Source organism: Lepisosteus oculatus, chromosome 3, assembly GCF_040954835.1.
Source record: "Lepisosteus oculatus isolate fLepOcu1 chromosome 3, fLepOcu1.hap2, whole genome shotgun sequence".
Lineage (NCBI taxonomy): Eukaryota > Metazoa > Chordata > Actinopteri > Semionotiformes > Lepisosteidae > Lepisosteus > Lepisosteus oculatus.
In genome coordinates, this window is record NC_090698.1 from 54,039,037 (window position 1) to 54,055,043 (window position 16,007).

General features: G+C 38.1%; 1 protein-coding gene across 2 annotated transcripts in view; it reads right to left on the minus strand.

Annotated features, from left to right (window-relative positions):
* Positions 1–11,600, minus strand: part of LOC102699005 (aminopeptidase Q) — a 36,382-nt gene extending 24,782 nt beyond the window's left edge. The window contains exons 1-3 of one of the 2 annotated variants that reach the window (XM_015366045.2): positions 10,819–11,600; positions 2,624–2,766; positions 717–856 (exon numbers count right to left, since the gene is read on the minus strand). In XM_015366045.2, the coding sequence (XP_015221531.1) occupies positions 717–856; positions 2,624–2,766; positions 10,819–11,441 (906 nt within the window). In that variant the 5' untranslated portion in view covers positions 11,442–11,600. Of the gene's footprint in view, positions 1–716; positions 857–2,623; positions 2,767–8,004; positions 8,682–10,818 lie in introns of those variants that run through there. The other variant, XM_069187250.1, reaches the window with a different exon arrangement.
* Positions 11,601–16,007: the final 4,407 nt, after the last annotated feature.

Below are 16,007 nucleotides of genomic sequence, written 5' to 3' on the forward strand. Positions count from 1 at the left end.
CATATGTTTAAGACACACTAAAAAAATGTAGGAGTTTAGCCCAAATATTGGGTGGTTCCTAGAGTAAAGCATATGTTTTGTTTTGCAAATGCAGAAATGGCAAGAATTGTAAAAGGCGCAATGCCATTTCAGTTGTTTGCGAAGGGTAACATTTTCAAGTTCAGTATAATAACAACTCAAATCATACATTTTGTCTCTGTAAGTAGACAAAAAAGACACTTGCACACTACTGAACATGTGAGTCAGAATGCCTAGAATATGCACATACAGCATATACAAATGAGAAACATCTGCAGTAAAATGGCAACATAGTCCCCTGTTGCATTTCTTTAAAAAAATAACTCTGGAAATCAGTACTTTAAGCAGATTTCTGGCAGTGCTGCACACTGGCTAGGGTTCTATAGAATCATGGTTTCAAATCCCTGGTGCAATACTGCTGTTGCACCCTTGAGCAAAGTACTTTGCCTGAATTAATTCATTAAAACACCCTGCTGCATAAATAGGTGAAAATGTGATCTGCTTAGGATAAAAGTATCAGCCAAACAAATCAGTAAACCCTTCATACTGCATTATATTTCAGCAATATTGGGCAGATGTCTGGTATTGTGTATGATGGCTGTGAATAAATATATTAGCATTCGCAACCCTCGCTTGTACTATATGAAAATCATGTACATTAACAGACTTGACAAATTAAGTTTTATTAATTGACATACCTCTATTCCATTTTCGCGACTTTCTATATAATCAAATTCACACACCATAAAAGCTACTATGTAAGTTGACATTCTTGGTGTTCTTTTAAATGTTGTAACATTCCACAAGGTCCCATTGTTATCCTCTATTTCAGAAACACCTGAAAAAAATAGCATTTGTTTAACAAACAACAAATACATAACAGCAAAGTTCGAATATTTAAGAACACTAACCTTTCCAACTCATCTACTCTTTGGAATCTATGTAAAATCTATCATTGTAGTACAAAACTATGAAATTGTCAGAAAAGCATAGCAAACATTAAACAGTCTTTATAGAGTTCTATTACATTTGAGGTTATTTGATTTTAGACCATAATAATAGGTCAAAATCTAAAATATCTGGGCTTAATCCTAATTAATTATGCAATGTAAGTAACCAGACAGTTTAGCATCTCACAGATTATCAAAGTTCTAATGAAACAGGACATTTTTTATGCTAGAAAAGTCCAAATAAACTAGGCCCAAGTGCCAGACTGATACAGTAATTACACATAATGTGAAGACATCTGTTAAGTAGATAAACACTTCTCTGTTGATCTTTGTGCTGCTCCTAGGATGTGAGCAGTAACTGTGCTGTTAAAAAGTGTCCCTTCGATAAATGAATTCAACATCGTACAGAATGCTGGTAATCTATATCAAACTGTCAACAAGAGTGGATGTACAGTTCTTGCCATAAGTGGCAGGTTATGTGACATACTCTCATTAAAGAAAATGATAAGAATTGAAACACATTTTAACATGCCAGATAGCACTTACTTAATTTACTAAAGCATTTTAACTTACTTAATAGCAATGTACAAACAGTTTTACAAATGGCAATCTGTGTTAATTGCGAGGTTCACTGCCCTTTCGTTTTTCCCAGTCTATTTGTTGTTCCAGCGACACTGATGAGTGAAAGGCAAACCATAACCCCTCTGAATCTGACCACCTGACAGCATGAGATTGTACAGATTCACTTCTTTGCACACTGTCTCCATGTTCAGCATATGCTACCGCTGAGTAAACAATCTTTGAGTATGTACATTTAAATGCAGAGTTTCAATCATTCATTCATGTGTACAATATCTGCATGGTCATCAATCACATTTAGCGGAAACAAATGACAACAGCCTTCCTTGTGATGAGAGTGGTTGTTTTTCCTCAGTCGGTCACTGCTACTGAAATAACACATACTGTAGACTGCACATAAATGTAGAGGCAGGAAACCTAATTTTGCAATTAAAAGATCTCCAGCTGGGTCTTCTCCATTTGATTCCTTACCGGTGAAAACGTGTTTAAAGAGGGGACTATTTTAAATTACCCTCTGTGATGCTTGTGCCTTAAAAGCTGCCACTGTTTGCAACACTTGTACTTCAGCCAAGGTCATAAAAGTCAGCTAAAAGTAATGTGTGAGCCTTGTTAGTGACTTTACTGAAATGTTCCCTTTAACCTGAACAGGCCTCAAGTGTTACATTTTTACTACAGGACTTCAGCAGCGATTTTTTCCAATAGATAGAGTTTTGACTGATTACACAAAAGTTCCTTGTTATTCATTCCTTATCCCCAGCATATATAATATTTAGAAAAAAAAAAAACATCCTCCAGAGCAATGAAAAGAAGGATGTTTCACAGTGACAGCATGAATTGCTTAGTCTGTCTGGATGCAGAACATTCACTGAGCAAAATAATTAATAAAGCATTTGTACAGTAAATTTTGAGACCACTTTTGAAATTCTTATAAGATTCTAATAGTTGTCTACTTTTATTGATCTATCGTATATACAGAATGTAAACTTTACCAATTTTAATGAATGGTGTCTATTTTTAGTTTTTTTTTTCTTCAGTGCTTCATGTTTGCCATTACAATACAAAATATTTATACTTACCAACAGCTGCCATGTTTGAAAGCACAACATACTTAAAAAGGTGGACAATCCGTATATCAAATGTGGCTTTCATTGCGGGTTCATCAAAGCAAGGAAACACAGATCTTGCATGGGTTGGCTCCAGTTGGGAAACAGCCAAAGTCCTGGTGGTTACATTTTCAATTAACAAAACAAGCTTTGTACAGTAGGTTTCATGGTCACAGCACAGTGATTTCAAGCTTCTGTATAGACTGTTTGATCTGCATGCACACAGCCATTATAATTTTCTCCATGCTTGTTTTAATATTAGACCTTTTTCATGTGCATATACCTCTTGGGAATAGTTATTATTAAACATACAGTACCAGCCTGCTGAAGTTCAAGATACTGTATACATGCGTTACTACAATTGAAAGATGTCTGCAGATGAGTAATGAACAAAATTTACAGAATACAGTAAATAGCCTTAAATTAAACTTTGATACCCATTTCCTTATTCTTTCATTTTTAGGTCATGATAGAATAAGGGTAATTAGTTCCAGACCCACTCTACCCTCTCTCTCTTTCCTAGCGTTAATCCCGCATCAGCAGGGTCCCCTTGTCGGCACACCAGTCTCCATTTGGTGGTTTGAACCAAATCTTTACGCTGACGTTGCCATTAATTGCAACCGAGAAATACTCCAACCAGCACGTCGCTCTGCCTGCCGTCGGAGTGGGAAGGGGGGGGAGGAGAAGTAATGTAGCCAATTCATAGAGGGGGATTATTGGGATGGGAAATTTGGCCAGGACACCAGGGTTACACCCCTACCCCCACTCTTTTCGAGAAACACCCTGGGATTTTTAATGACCACAGAGAGTCAGGACCTCGGTTTTACGTCTCATCCGAAGGACGGCACCTGTTTACAATATAGTGTCCCTGTCACTATACTGGGGCATTAGGACCCACCTGGACCTCAGGGTGAGCGCCCCCTGCTGGCCCCACCAACACCTCTTCCAGCAGCAACCTTAGTTTTTCCCAGGAGGTCTCCCATCCAGGTACTGACCAGACTCACAGCTGCTTAGCTTCAGTGGGTTGCCAGTTGTGAGTTGCAGGGTGACATGGCTGCTGGCCAGACCCACTCTACCCTATTACTATATAACAGCATTGCTAATTGGAGCCTGGTCAAAGAATGGCAGGTAGAATTTATTTCATAAATACATTTTAAAACATTATCTTTATTTGCTTACGCAGAAAACTACCCAATAAATTCAAACTTTATAGGAGTGTGCCACAGTGGCACAAGGAATTCACTCACTGTAAAAGATTATATTTTCAAATCCTGCAGAAAATTTAAACTTCATGGTTTTCCATATGGCTCTCATTTTCATGGTCCTCATGGATAGGCTGCTCCTTTTTAGAAATTCACTCCTTTTAAAAATGTATTTTTAAAAAACAAATATTATTTTGACAATAATGGATATGTCAAAATATATTTTTGATCTAAAACCATAATTCCCATTGTTGTGCAGGTGAAGAAAGTAAATGGTATACCTTACCAGGAATAGAATTACACAGATATAGGTTATCTCTAGAAAGTTCAGGTGGGTAGCTGCGTCAGCATGCGTAGGCTGCAAAGGAACAAGTAATAGGTTTATTCTCCACGGCCGAAACGTTGTGTTTTCTCTCTTCTTTTTTTCAGCATGGAATAAACCTATTACTTGTTCCTTTGCATCTCTAGAAAGGTAATCAGAAAGAGGAAATGCTGTATTTTATAGACAGTATGAACTACAGCATGTATGAACATTCCATAAAGCATGCATTTGTTGGTAAAAACCATAAGGTGATGAAAAATTATTTCTTCATGATTTTGTAATCCTGAATCCTATTAAATAGCTGTTATTCAAGATGTCATCCCACAGTACAATGGAAGAAAACATTTTTTTTGCAACATTGTGGGATTCAGTCACACAGTAATCATATTAATTTCCTGAAATTTCTCTCATAGCACGCCGTTCAATATGAAAGATAATCATGGATAATTAACCATTACATTTAATTCCTTCCATGGGGCCAATGGAACGCACTTATACTTAACCTTTGTTATCTATAAGGCACTTCTTATGAAAGACAGATAAGCCAATATGTTAGACTGATTTTCCATTTGTCTTTATCTAACCATATATTTCAAAGCCATCTGCTTAAGTGAGAAAGGAGAATTCAATTACAGGGGCTAATAGTGTCATGGGTCAGATAAGGTGTCATGTCAATAAAAGATATCCAATGTTTTATTTTGATTGAAATGAATAAACTTTACAATATGTCAATGTCAATTGCAGAGTATTTCTATCTTATTGGATTTACGAAAAAATATTAATGACAAGCTTATATTCTTCCAAATTAAACTATATTGATAACAGTCAAAACTACTGTATTATACAGTGTATATTATAAAGCATTTGTAATATATGTCTACCATCAGTAGAAACACAAACGAACTTCTAAACTTTCCTTTTGGGGCTCTTGTATTACACACTGGTACCTGGAAGTCTCTGGGTCACATATTTTAATGACAGGACAGTAAAAAATTAGGTGGAACTAAAAAATATGCGTCACCGGGCTGGCTGCTTGGATAAAGTGTAACAGGACAGATAAACAAATAAAATTAAGATAAATAGATAGGTAAATAGATATATATGATTTTTTAAACAATTCTTAGGCCAGTTTTTCCTTAAATTGCCTACAGTATACCTTTTATTGTTTATATAGTTAAAGTCATGTAAGCATTAACATGGATACTGTACATACAGCAGAAGACTCTTACGGTACAAATGGATGAAACTTTGAAATAAAAACAAAGCTTTGCTTCCTTTAAAATATATGCTCAGTTCATACATTTTACTTCATGAATAATATAAGTGTAACAAAAAGAGTTACAGGTAGAACCATTATCATATGAGCCTTGTGTTTCCATGGAATTAAATTAATAATTTACAGTGTGACCAATACTGTATTATGATTATAATTTTGATTTGTGTCATGGTACTGTATGCTGTATGTGTATGAATAATTATGACTCTGTACAGTGTGATTACAATTACAGTATATTTTTTAAATTGTTTTAAGTAAGACACTATCAATCTTAACTCATTTTTTATCCTATGTTATTGTTTCTATTTTATTGAGGTTATGAATAGATCTAGAGGATACTGTATGTAATACATTTAAACACCATGAAGAAAAATGTCTAGATTGAGTAAACAACACAAAGCCAAAAAACATGTTTCAATTTGAAGCATATGATCTGGGTTTTATTTGGGTTAAAAAAGTTAACTGAAATATAATGATCACTGTTATTTTGGAAACTAAAAAAGAAAGGGTGTTTTCACATTCAGTGCCAAATTTCCAATAAACAAATTATGTTTAGTTAAACTAAACAAAATTTAAACCAATTTAGTTTTGTTCTAATAAACTAGTTTAGTAAACTTCACACTACTGCAATACACATACAAAACAAATTACTGTTATCCCTGTAATATTTGTGATAATCAATATTTGGAACATCAACATTTACAGTACATTAACAGGGATGTTAGGTCAGGCAGAGATACCACCACACCACCGCTATAGAATTGTAAGATTTTAAAATTCCATAAGAACAAGAATTTAAGAAAACCGATGACCTTCTTGTGAAATGCCATTGCCAGAAACTACAATTCCCATTGGGATACTGAAAGTGAGGAAAATACTGTACTATATAAACTGTGTATATATTAATTAAAAGGTTTAATATAATCAGACTGAAATACATCTGCTAGAATATGAGTAATTGTATCGTTTTATACACATTTGTGATACTTAACATTATTATGTACCTCTCATCGTTATAATGTTATAACTTTTTTATATGTTATAAAAAATGTCATTTTGCCATTAAGTTAAAAGTAAAAATTAAGACAAATAATCCTTCAAATTTGTTATTTAGCCACAAGAGCCATGGCACATGTTGATCATGTGTTTTTTTGTGTGATATGAATCATAGATTTCTCTATTTGATTTCAAGTGATTATGAACAGTAGATCTGCTTTTGTACTCCAGCACAATATTCATGAGCTTCGGAACAGTTTTTTATCAACTTTTTATCAACTCTTATCAACTGAGGATTTACAATATTTGAAGCACTCTTGATTTTAAGTAAAGATTTCATACAGGCACTTCATGAGTGCCATGGCATGGCTGGCTTGCAAGGAGTGTTCGGAATCAAAGCAAGGCTGAAAATCAACACCTGGATCTATGACTCAACATTTACAGTACATTAGTACGTTAGCAGAACAGAAGACGTAAGTCAGGCAGAGATACCAGGAGATGCCAGGAACTAAAGAATCAGACACAGAGGGAAGTTAGGCCAGACAAGCAAACAGACCTGAACAAAACAGGAATACGTCATAAAATGAAATAAAATCATGTCAGATTGAGACAAGGGAACTGGCACCATTGAAATTCAAAACTGAGCATGGCAACATGTTGAAAGGCAGTAGGTCCAGATAATATTTACGTTGCCCTGCTTGAAAAAGCAGGGGAGGCCAATCGGGATCCAAGCTATATGTTCCAAAAACTGGAAGACAGGTGAATGGCCAGAGGAATGGACACATTTAGTATTCATCCCATTATATTAAAAAAGTGTTTCCTGCGACTGTAACAACTACTGAAACAGTGCACTGGTATCGCAAACAAGCAAGATCCTTGTAAGAGTGATCCTAAAGTCCTAAAATCCTAAAATCTTCCAAAGCAGAGATGGAGACTGCTGATGAACAGGCTGCTTCCAAACAGTAATACTAGAGTTCAGATAACACATCTGCAAATCTTCATAGAAAAGGCAAGAGTGCATCAGCGGCCACTGTACCTCTGCTTTATGGACTTCCAAAAAGTTTTCAACTGTGTGCCCTTAGAAACTCTGTTATTCAGAGCTCCAGCTGGAACACCTTGACCAAATGATTGTGAATCTATAAGGTTGTGCACCACTTGTGCGTCATCTACCTTATCCTATATAACATTATCCTGCAATATGGCAATGAGGCAGACAAGCAAGCATTGGAAGGTTTTAAATGTGGCTTCAGCACAGGTGTAAAAAATATCACTAACTTACTGAACAATGAGATGATGACCTAATACAACTCACCTCTACAGTAGAAAAACTGCAGGAGCTAGTAAACAGAATAACCGAAACAAGGGAACATCAAGAAAAAAACAAGTGTTAGTATCCGATTGGCTAACAGTTAACATGCTGAAAAAGCATTTTTCAGCATGGAATAAATCTATTACTTGTTCCTTTGCAGCCTACGCATGCTGACGCAGCTACCCACCTGAACTATAACAATTAACATGTAAAAGGTACATGTTTGGAATAGAAGATTACTTTATCTACCTAGGTTCAACTGTCAATCAAAGAACTGTCACCAAACAGACTGCTCCAGGGCGATTAGAGCTTGCCTGAAAAAGGTGTCCTGTTTGATGGAGAACCTGAAAATAGAAAAAGCGAAGGTTCTGTAGTACTCTCAGGTTCACATGGGTATGCGCCCTCTCAGCTGTCGCCTCAGGTCGGCCTCCCACCGTTGGGGACTCGAACCCAGGCCTCCGGCGTCACTCAACAGGGAACCAGCCAGTTGAGCTAAAGGGAAATCTCCCCACCAGCCCGCAGGCTGCGGTCCCTGCTATTCACAGGGAAGGGCGGTGACGTCACCGTGCACCGTGACGGTGACATCACCATGCCGCCAGCTGCAGTCCCTGTTATTCACAGGGAAGGGCGGTGACATCACCGCGCTGGCAAGCTGGCTCGCACAACCTCTAATGTTGGCCGTATGCGTTACACTCTCCCCCGCTTAATTCGCCATCCTCGGCGAAGGGCTATCCCATCCCACTCTGACACCAATGTAGCGCTCGAACCTGGGCCTCCGGTGTCACTCAACAAGGACCCAGCCAGCTGAGCTAAAGGGAAAGCTCCCGTCAGCCCGCTGGCTGCGGTCCCTGCTATTCACAGGGAAGGGCGGTGACGTCACCGTGCTGGTAGGCCGGCTCGCACAACCTCTAAAGTCGGCTATATGCGTTACAATACTAACCAGCTGTGGCCAGCTGCAAAGTACAGTTTTAAACTTATTTAGTTTTAGTTTTAAATTAAAGAAGGCTGATTGTCAGGGGATAGAGGCATTTGAGATGAAGAGGAACGTCTTTGAGCAGATCAACACTGGTCATTGGCTGCTGGGAACAATCAAAGAGAACTAAAAACTAAAAATACTAAGTATAAAAGGTTAGACAAATGGGAAACTTTCTACCAAAAGCCATGTTTCAAGATTGATCTAATGGAAAAAGGCCTGCAGGGAGACTGAAATGGATGAAGGATGTGTTACAATGAACAGGAAAAACAACTGCAATTGTCAAATGAGAGAATGTCAAATGTGTGTAGAAGAATAATTAATTTTACCGCCTACAGAATAGAATAAAGCAATAAAGAGGGTGTGTACTTTCATTTGTGTATTATTTGTATTCTTTTTCTTTTCTGGATGTGTGTGCTTTAATACACATTTCTGTTGGTAATTTTCACAGAAACTTTCTGTGGCTGATAGTTGCCACAGAATTCAATGATGAAATGTGAATTCTGCATTGACATCTGGGATTGCTGAATCATGAGTACTGTTCTGCATTTACTGATTGTGTCTTGATGGGGCTGCCCTCCACTACATTCTGGCTACATGTACTGTACTTAGGCAATGGAAAGAGTGTGTGACACTGGGTCCTGCGTGAAGTGTTTAGGTGTTGACTTGCTGATATAATTCTCCATGGCATTTGACAAATTAAGGAATATGCCTCTGGGCCAAAGACCTCCCATACTGTCATTCCAAGAAATGACATCTAATGCAATAAAAGACCAGATTCCTGGGACACATTATTATCCCTGACAGCACATCCACCAATGTGGAGAATGTTGCAATAGTCAGCTTCTGGCCATTCTCCAAGTCAGTTAAATAAAAACACATGCAGTTAGGCTTGGCGTCTTACAAGTACTGTGTCATCTTCAGCTTTGCAGACATTGCCACTACTCTCATCACCTCACCATTAAAAAATCCTGTTTCCCCCAGAATGAGGACTGCCAGATGGGCTTTCAGCGGCCCCACTCGGCATTTATGAAGGTACAGTACCAGCTCTGGCCTACCTTTGTGCTGAACACAGATGCCCAATGATGAGGCCACTCTCATTACAGAGGAGAGAGCTATGTATCCTCTTAACCTGGTGTTTGGAAAGTCTATGGAAGATTATCCTTTCCCCCATCTGCCCCCAACTTTCCAGCCTTAAAAAGTACATAAACGCTGCCCGCATGTCCACCCAGGACAGCTTGATGTGACCTGCACCTTCCTGGGTGTGATTTAACAACTGTGGAGCTGGCATGGATATATCACCCAAAGGGGCAAAATATTTAACTGCCCTGAGAAACTTAGTGCACCACACTTCAACTGGGCAGCTGCCGGGAAAGATAAGGTCTGTTTGTATTATGCTAGTTCAGTCATGTTCCATTTTTCTTAAGGTTGCCACCCTTGTGTTTGTGGCATCACTGTTATTGACTGAACTGTAGTCTTGGTGAGTTTAGCAGCGAGAAAGTGGGTGTGTTCATGGAGAACTCCCTGCTCTGGTATTGCAGATCTCCCCCTTGTGGACATAAGGACTCACTACATACTTCAAAAATATTCCTAGTCAAAAATAACCCACAGAGCTAGTAAATGTTAAAATATTTAAATTCAAACTGAAAACTGTATATTAATATATTTAAGTTGATAGTTTTTATGGAGAAAGACTTGAGAGATGTAAGCACTATTGTTTTAATGTAATTTTAGACTACTACTATTTAAGTGATAAATGCAACTGCATTAATGAACTGCTTTTTCAAAATTAATTTTAATTAACATATATTTACAATATATTTATACACTAGATTTGCATGAATTACCTTTAATTGAAAAAGTTTGGACTGTGTGGTCCTGTGGAATTATTGTGTTTTAGATCGAACATGGACTTAACCAGCATATAAACGTTAATATAGTGTACCAGTCTTTAATGATCTAGTGGGACCCATCATTCAACAAAACATTTTAAAAATATAAGATATAAGTTAAAATATATAATCTCAAAACCATCTGTTTTTTTTTTCAAATAATTGAGAAAACAGAGTCCTTAAAGAGAATAAACTTACATGTCTTGTCCGTCTTCTGTATAATGAGAGACAAAAAGCCCAAGCCGTCTACCAGTACTCATATATCCGGAAAACCTGATTCTCAGTACGTAAAAACTACCTTCTTTTAGTGTCTTAGATAACTGAATAATCATATAGGAGTACACATCCGAATTCAGTATGTCTAAAACCTGTGGAACATCTGTTTCCCCATCTGTAACAACGTTAAGTTCAACTCCTGAGTTATTGAGTTTTTCGCTGTGAAGTACAATCAGATCCGTTTCTTGTTTGCAGGTGAAGGTGATGTTGATCTCACCGGTGAAAAGGTAATTGTCGTTATCATCGGGTTCCAGACGTGGCCAGAGCTCGAGCTGGTAATTAATAGGTGCCAAAGTCTGAGGAAGTCTGTGGCTACCCCAGATTTCGGGGACCGTTGGTGTGATTGTGGACGCAAGGATATAACCCTTAGTGGTAGACTCTTGATTTAGCTCTTCGTCGTGTGTCCTGTTTCCATAATCAATCCGTGATCTGGCGTAAAGAGTTGCCAAAGTTGTAAAGCCAACGAGCAAACCAGCGAAGAGTAGCGTGAACAGTATTACCGCTGTTTTACTCAGATAAACGCCTGTTTTGGATTTGGGACCCATTTTTCTGGATTCCAGTTGCGATGTGAGGTAGCTAAAGTCAGCGTTCCACTGCACAGCTGTAGTTTATTTATTTGAAGTTTTCTGGCATGTCCTGAAGTAGTACTCTTGGTTTGTACTGGGTGAGATGAAGTGGGCAGTACTTACCGGTTGACTCCAGCTCCCTCCTTTCACAGCTTGGAAGTGGAAACCTGCAACACCTGCACTTATTAAGACAGAATATTGTACAGTAGCAAACAATACTGAGTTAATTTTACTTACAAAATTCGGAGAATCTGTACTCGAGAAAATGATACGTCCTTATTTTACTTGCTGTCCTTATAATTGCACTACACTGTTTGAAAAAGTAAAATTCGTTATAATGTATGGCTGCGTTATCATTATAACGCAAAAAACTAAGAGCTATAGTATAATATATATAAAACTATATATAATATCAATTGAAACCCACAAAACATGGCTTTAACGTAGACAATCGCTTTAATCCTAAAGGAGACTAACAATAAGTTAACACACCGAAAGTAAACTAGAGCACCCGGTTTTATTCTTGTACTGACGTGTAACAAATAGTAAACGAAAATAAATTGAAAACAATTTAAATGGAGATTAACCCTGATGATGACTGACCCCTGAAATATTTGTTTTGCACATTAAGTATTAATTTATTATTAGAGAACTTTCATGTACTTGCTTCAAAATATTTAACTAAAAAAGTACTACTATCCTTCTATCGGTTTCATTCCATGAGCTGTTACTGAACTGACCGAGTAGACAACAGATGTGAAAATAATAATTTTATGTTAGCATCTAGGGGATAGTGTGTTCCTTTTGGTTTTAGGATTACGGTAAGGAAGCTTCTATTTTTACTTATAGATCTAATTCTTAGGTTACAGTTCTGATTTTAATGATAGACTTAGGTTTTACACAATTAGGGTCTGAAGAAATAACAAAAAGGTGCTGTTGCCACGCAGAAACGTTTAATACCACTAACGCAATCCAAATGAGATACATAGGTAAACATTTAGTGAAATGATTTGCAAATATATACGTAACATAATTCTTCGTTTTGAGGCATAACTTCATAATGAACTTTAGGTCACTTTTAGTCCCCAAGGAATCTCCAAAATGTTCTAGAATACCTGCTTTGAAGTTCCCGTATATCTTTGCCAGTAGTACAAATGCATATTTCTAAACTGAAAATGAACGACTAAAAATGACTGGTTAAACCTGGTCCAAAATACAAATTTGCCACTGTGTCTCAATTTTTGGTTATGTACAGTAGTATTGTACAGCAACTTAGTGTACAGTATGTGTAGCTAATCCAGTAGCCTCATTAAGTCTTTGACTTCTTGGAGAAATAGTTCTGTTTACAAAATTCACATTGTGGTTAATACATTGGTTAATACATCAAGAAATGCATGCAGTCTTTTCAGATATTTATTTTTTAGGAAAGGTAGGAATGCTCCTTTTCTGTTCATCCAATATTCTTTTAGTGATTCTGCCCCATTTGTTTTTATCGTCTCCTGTGCCCAGACAGAGATGGTCAGAAGTGCGAGTGTTTGCACATATAGAAAACAAATTAGGAGAAATAAATACATATTTCATTTTCAAAGACTGTAATAATTAGTTTCCCTTAAGGCCTTAACTGTCATTGTTCAATAGGGACAGATAACTGGTATTATTGTGTATTACTGTAAAGGGAATTATCATTTATTCTTACTTTTTGGAACTGCCACTAAAAGGCATGGGAGCAGTGAGAACAGATGATCCTCTCCCCTGAAGGGCACAGGAGTCTCAATCATCAAGCATTATTTTTGAAAGCACTGAGAATGAGCATTCATATGACAGACTCAATTATAATAGAGCTATAATTTAATACTAAATATATTAAATGAAAAATAACAATATCTCTAAGTATATCACTATCAATTGAATATATTAAATTATTGTGTTACATATAGAGATCTTAATATTTAAATATATTCTATATGTATTGTTAGAGCTAGATGGGGGATGGTCAACATTTAACTGTTACGTACTCTGAGGGAAAAAGTAGGAAAAGACCCTGTGAGGAGAGTGAGTGAGAAAACGTTATCCAAGTCCTGAGGCTAAAGCCAGGTCGGAGATCAGAAGCGGTAGGTCAGAAATCCAGGGAGTCACAAGAGCAAACGATAACTAACTAGAAACGCAGCTCATGCTGAGGAAACAATAATGAGCTCAATAGTAAGCGAGGACAAGTTGCAGAGTGGAAGTTTAAATAGACAAAGTGTGTGAGGTTAATTAGTGGGTGCTCGTGGGAATGTGACGGTGTCTGCGTGCCTGTGTGCGGTTTGTGATATTAACGTCAACAATTGCAGTTCTTGGGAGCTTCAAAGCATGAAGGGAATTGAGGTGTTTATTGAGTGGTAGGGGGTCTGAGACACATGGCCAAAGGAGTTGCCTGGTTTATCTTGGTTAATTAAGATCTTGGTAAATCATCAAGTACAGTCATCAACATCACAGGAAAATAATATGAAATGACAGAGAGAGAGGGACAGGTGAAACAGAACAGAACATAGGAGAGAGAAAAGGGAGACACCAGAGGCAAGAGGAGCTGGTTCGGACCACACTTAAAGGAGCAGATTCTAGTTAAGTATTTGAACCTGGTTAAGAAAGCTTGCTGTTCAGTTTTTTTTAAGGATACTCTGATTTTCTCTGTAAAGAATCCCTATCTTAACCACGGTCTCTACTGGTTTTTGGATCAATGTTTTTAGAATAGGGACAGGGTTCCATTAATTTTGTAGCACCCAGAGTTTCAGTATAGAGAGGGAGACTTAAATCTAGGTCACTTTCTATTTTATTTGAAAGGCAGTTTTGAGAGAGTGTCTTTATTATCCCTGGGATGGGCAAGTTGCTTTGCAGCAGCAGTGTTGGTGTACAGATTATTATCCCAGAATAAAATAAACAACATGAACAACAATATACTGTGCATACATATTTGCATAGAAGGTCAAGTGTTAAGTAACCATATGGCTACAGGTATGAATGGGAACTTGAATCTGTTGGTTTTGGAGTTGGGAAATCGGTATCTGTGTTCTGATGGGAGTAACTTGAAGTTATTAAACAAGGGGTGTAAAGGATCGTCACATGGATTTCGCTTTACACAAAACATGTGAATGATAGATGGAGGAGATGTCACGCCCTCTGCAGCCAGAGAGCGCTCCTTCTCTGTCCTGTCTCTTGTTTCCGGTTCTTTGCTGTCCTTCCGGTGTTTTTCTCTCTCTGGGGCTATATATTTCTGGGTTTTTCATTTGCCTTCGCTCAGCATTGACGTTCGGATGTCCTGAAACCCGCCTAGCACCAGGTCGCCCCATGTCCGCTACCTGAGGCCATAGGTTTCTATACGGCATTTCCTGAACAGCTGAGCCCAGGCTAACCCCTGTCTCACCGCTATGTATAGGGTCATTCCACGGTTTGTCCTTTCCGACATCCTTGACAGGAGAGGGCTGGAAGATCAGCGCAATGACCTTTTGACATGTTCACAACTCTGCCCAGTTTGTTCTTGCCTCTCAGATTCAGGTTGCCAAACCAGCAGATCAGGGTAAAAGTTAGAACAGATTCAACGAAGGATCAATAGAACAAAATCACCAACGAAGTGAAATACTGAAGCTTCCTTAAGAAAAAAAGATGCTGTTAACCTTTTCTGAGGATCAGGTCAGTATTGGCTTTGAAATTAAGCTTGGAGTCCAGAGCAGTCCCCAACTACTTGTATTGTTCTACTAGCTCAACTGAATCTCCCCTGATGAAGGTTAGGGTGGGAGCGTGGGTGTTTTTGTGTCAATTCTCATGTCTTTGGTCTTGGACACATTTAGCTTGAGGAAGTTTTGTTCACACCATGTGGCAAACTCATGAACAATTGGTCCTCGGTGTCACGATCATAAGCCCCTCCTCTTAAGGACGCTCTGGCTTTTCCTCTTTTGTCCTGATTTTCCTGCAGCTGATCCTGTTCCAGCCCCTCCCTTTAAAAGCCAGACGCTTGAAATTATCAGACCTTTTCAGTAATGAAAAGAGCAAGACAGAATTCTAAAATATTGAGACTGCAGGAGGGGAAGGCATCAGTACTGTATGTTTACTGTAAGTGACAGAGAGAGAGCTGCAATCAACAGATCTACAGTATTTTGGAAGGAATCAGGAGACGGAGTGAAGAGATGAGCAAGAATAATGTCTACACACCATAATGTTTTCTGCCTGAGTGAGAGGGAGAGAGGGCTGAAGAATGTGTACTCCCACTGAACTATGAAAGACACCCTGGAACAAGAAGGGAATCACAGATTGCAGGGATTCTAGGACCTTGTTGTCTTAGCCAAGGAAAGGATGGCAGACTCAGGGCAAAAGAGGACTCTAGCCAGGAATAGTGACCCACCTGAAAACCAGTGACAAAGACACAGAACCTTTCGGATCCAAGCTTCAGTAGATGGTACACCAGTTGAAGAGTTGGGGAGAGAGGAGAGCAGAAATAAGATTACACATCAAGGAGGATCAATCAGATACATTTGCAAGAAAAAGACTGAGGACCCTTTGGAATTCCCT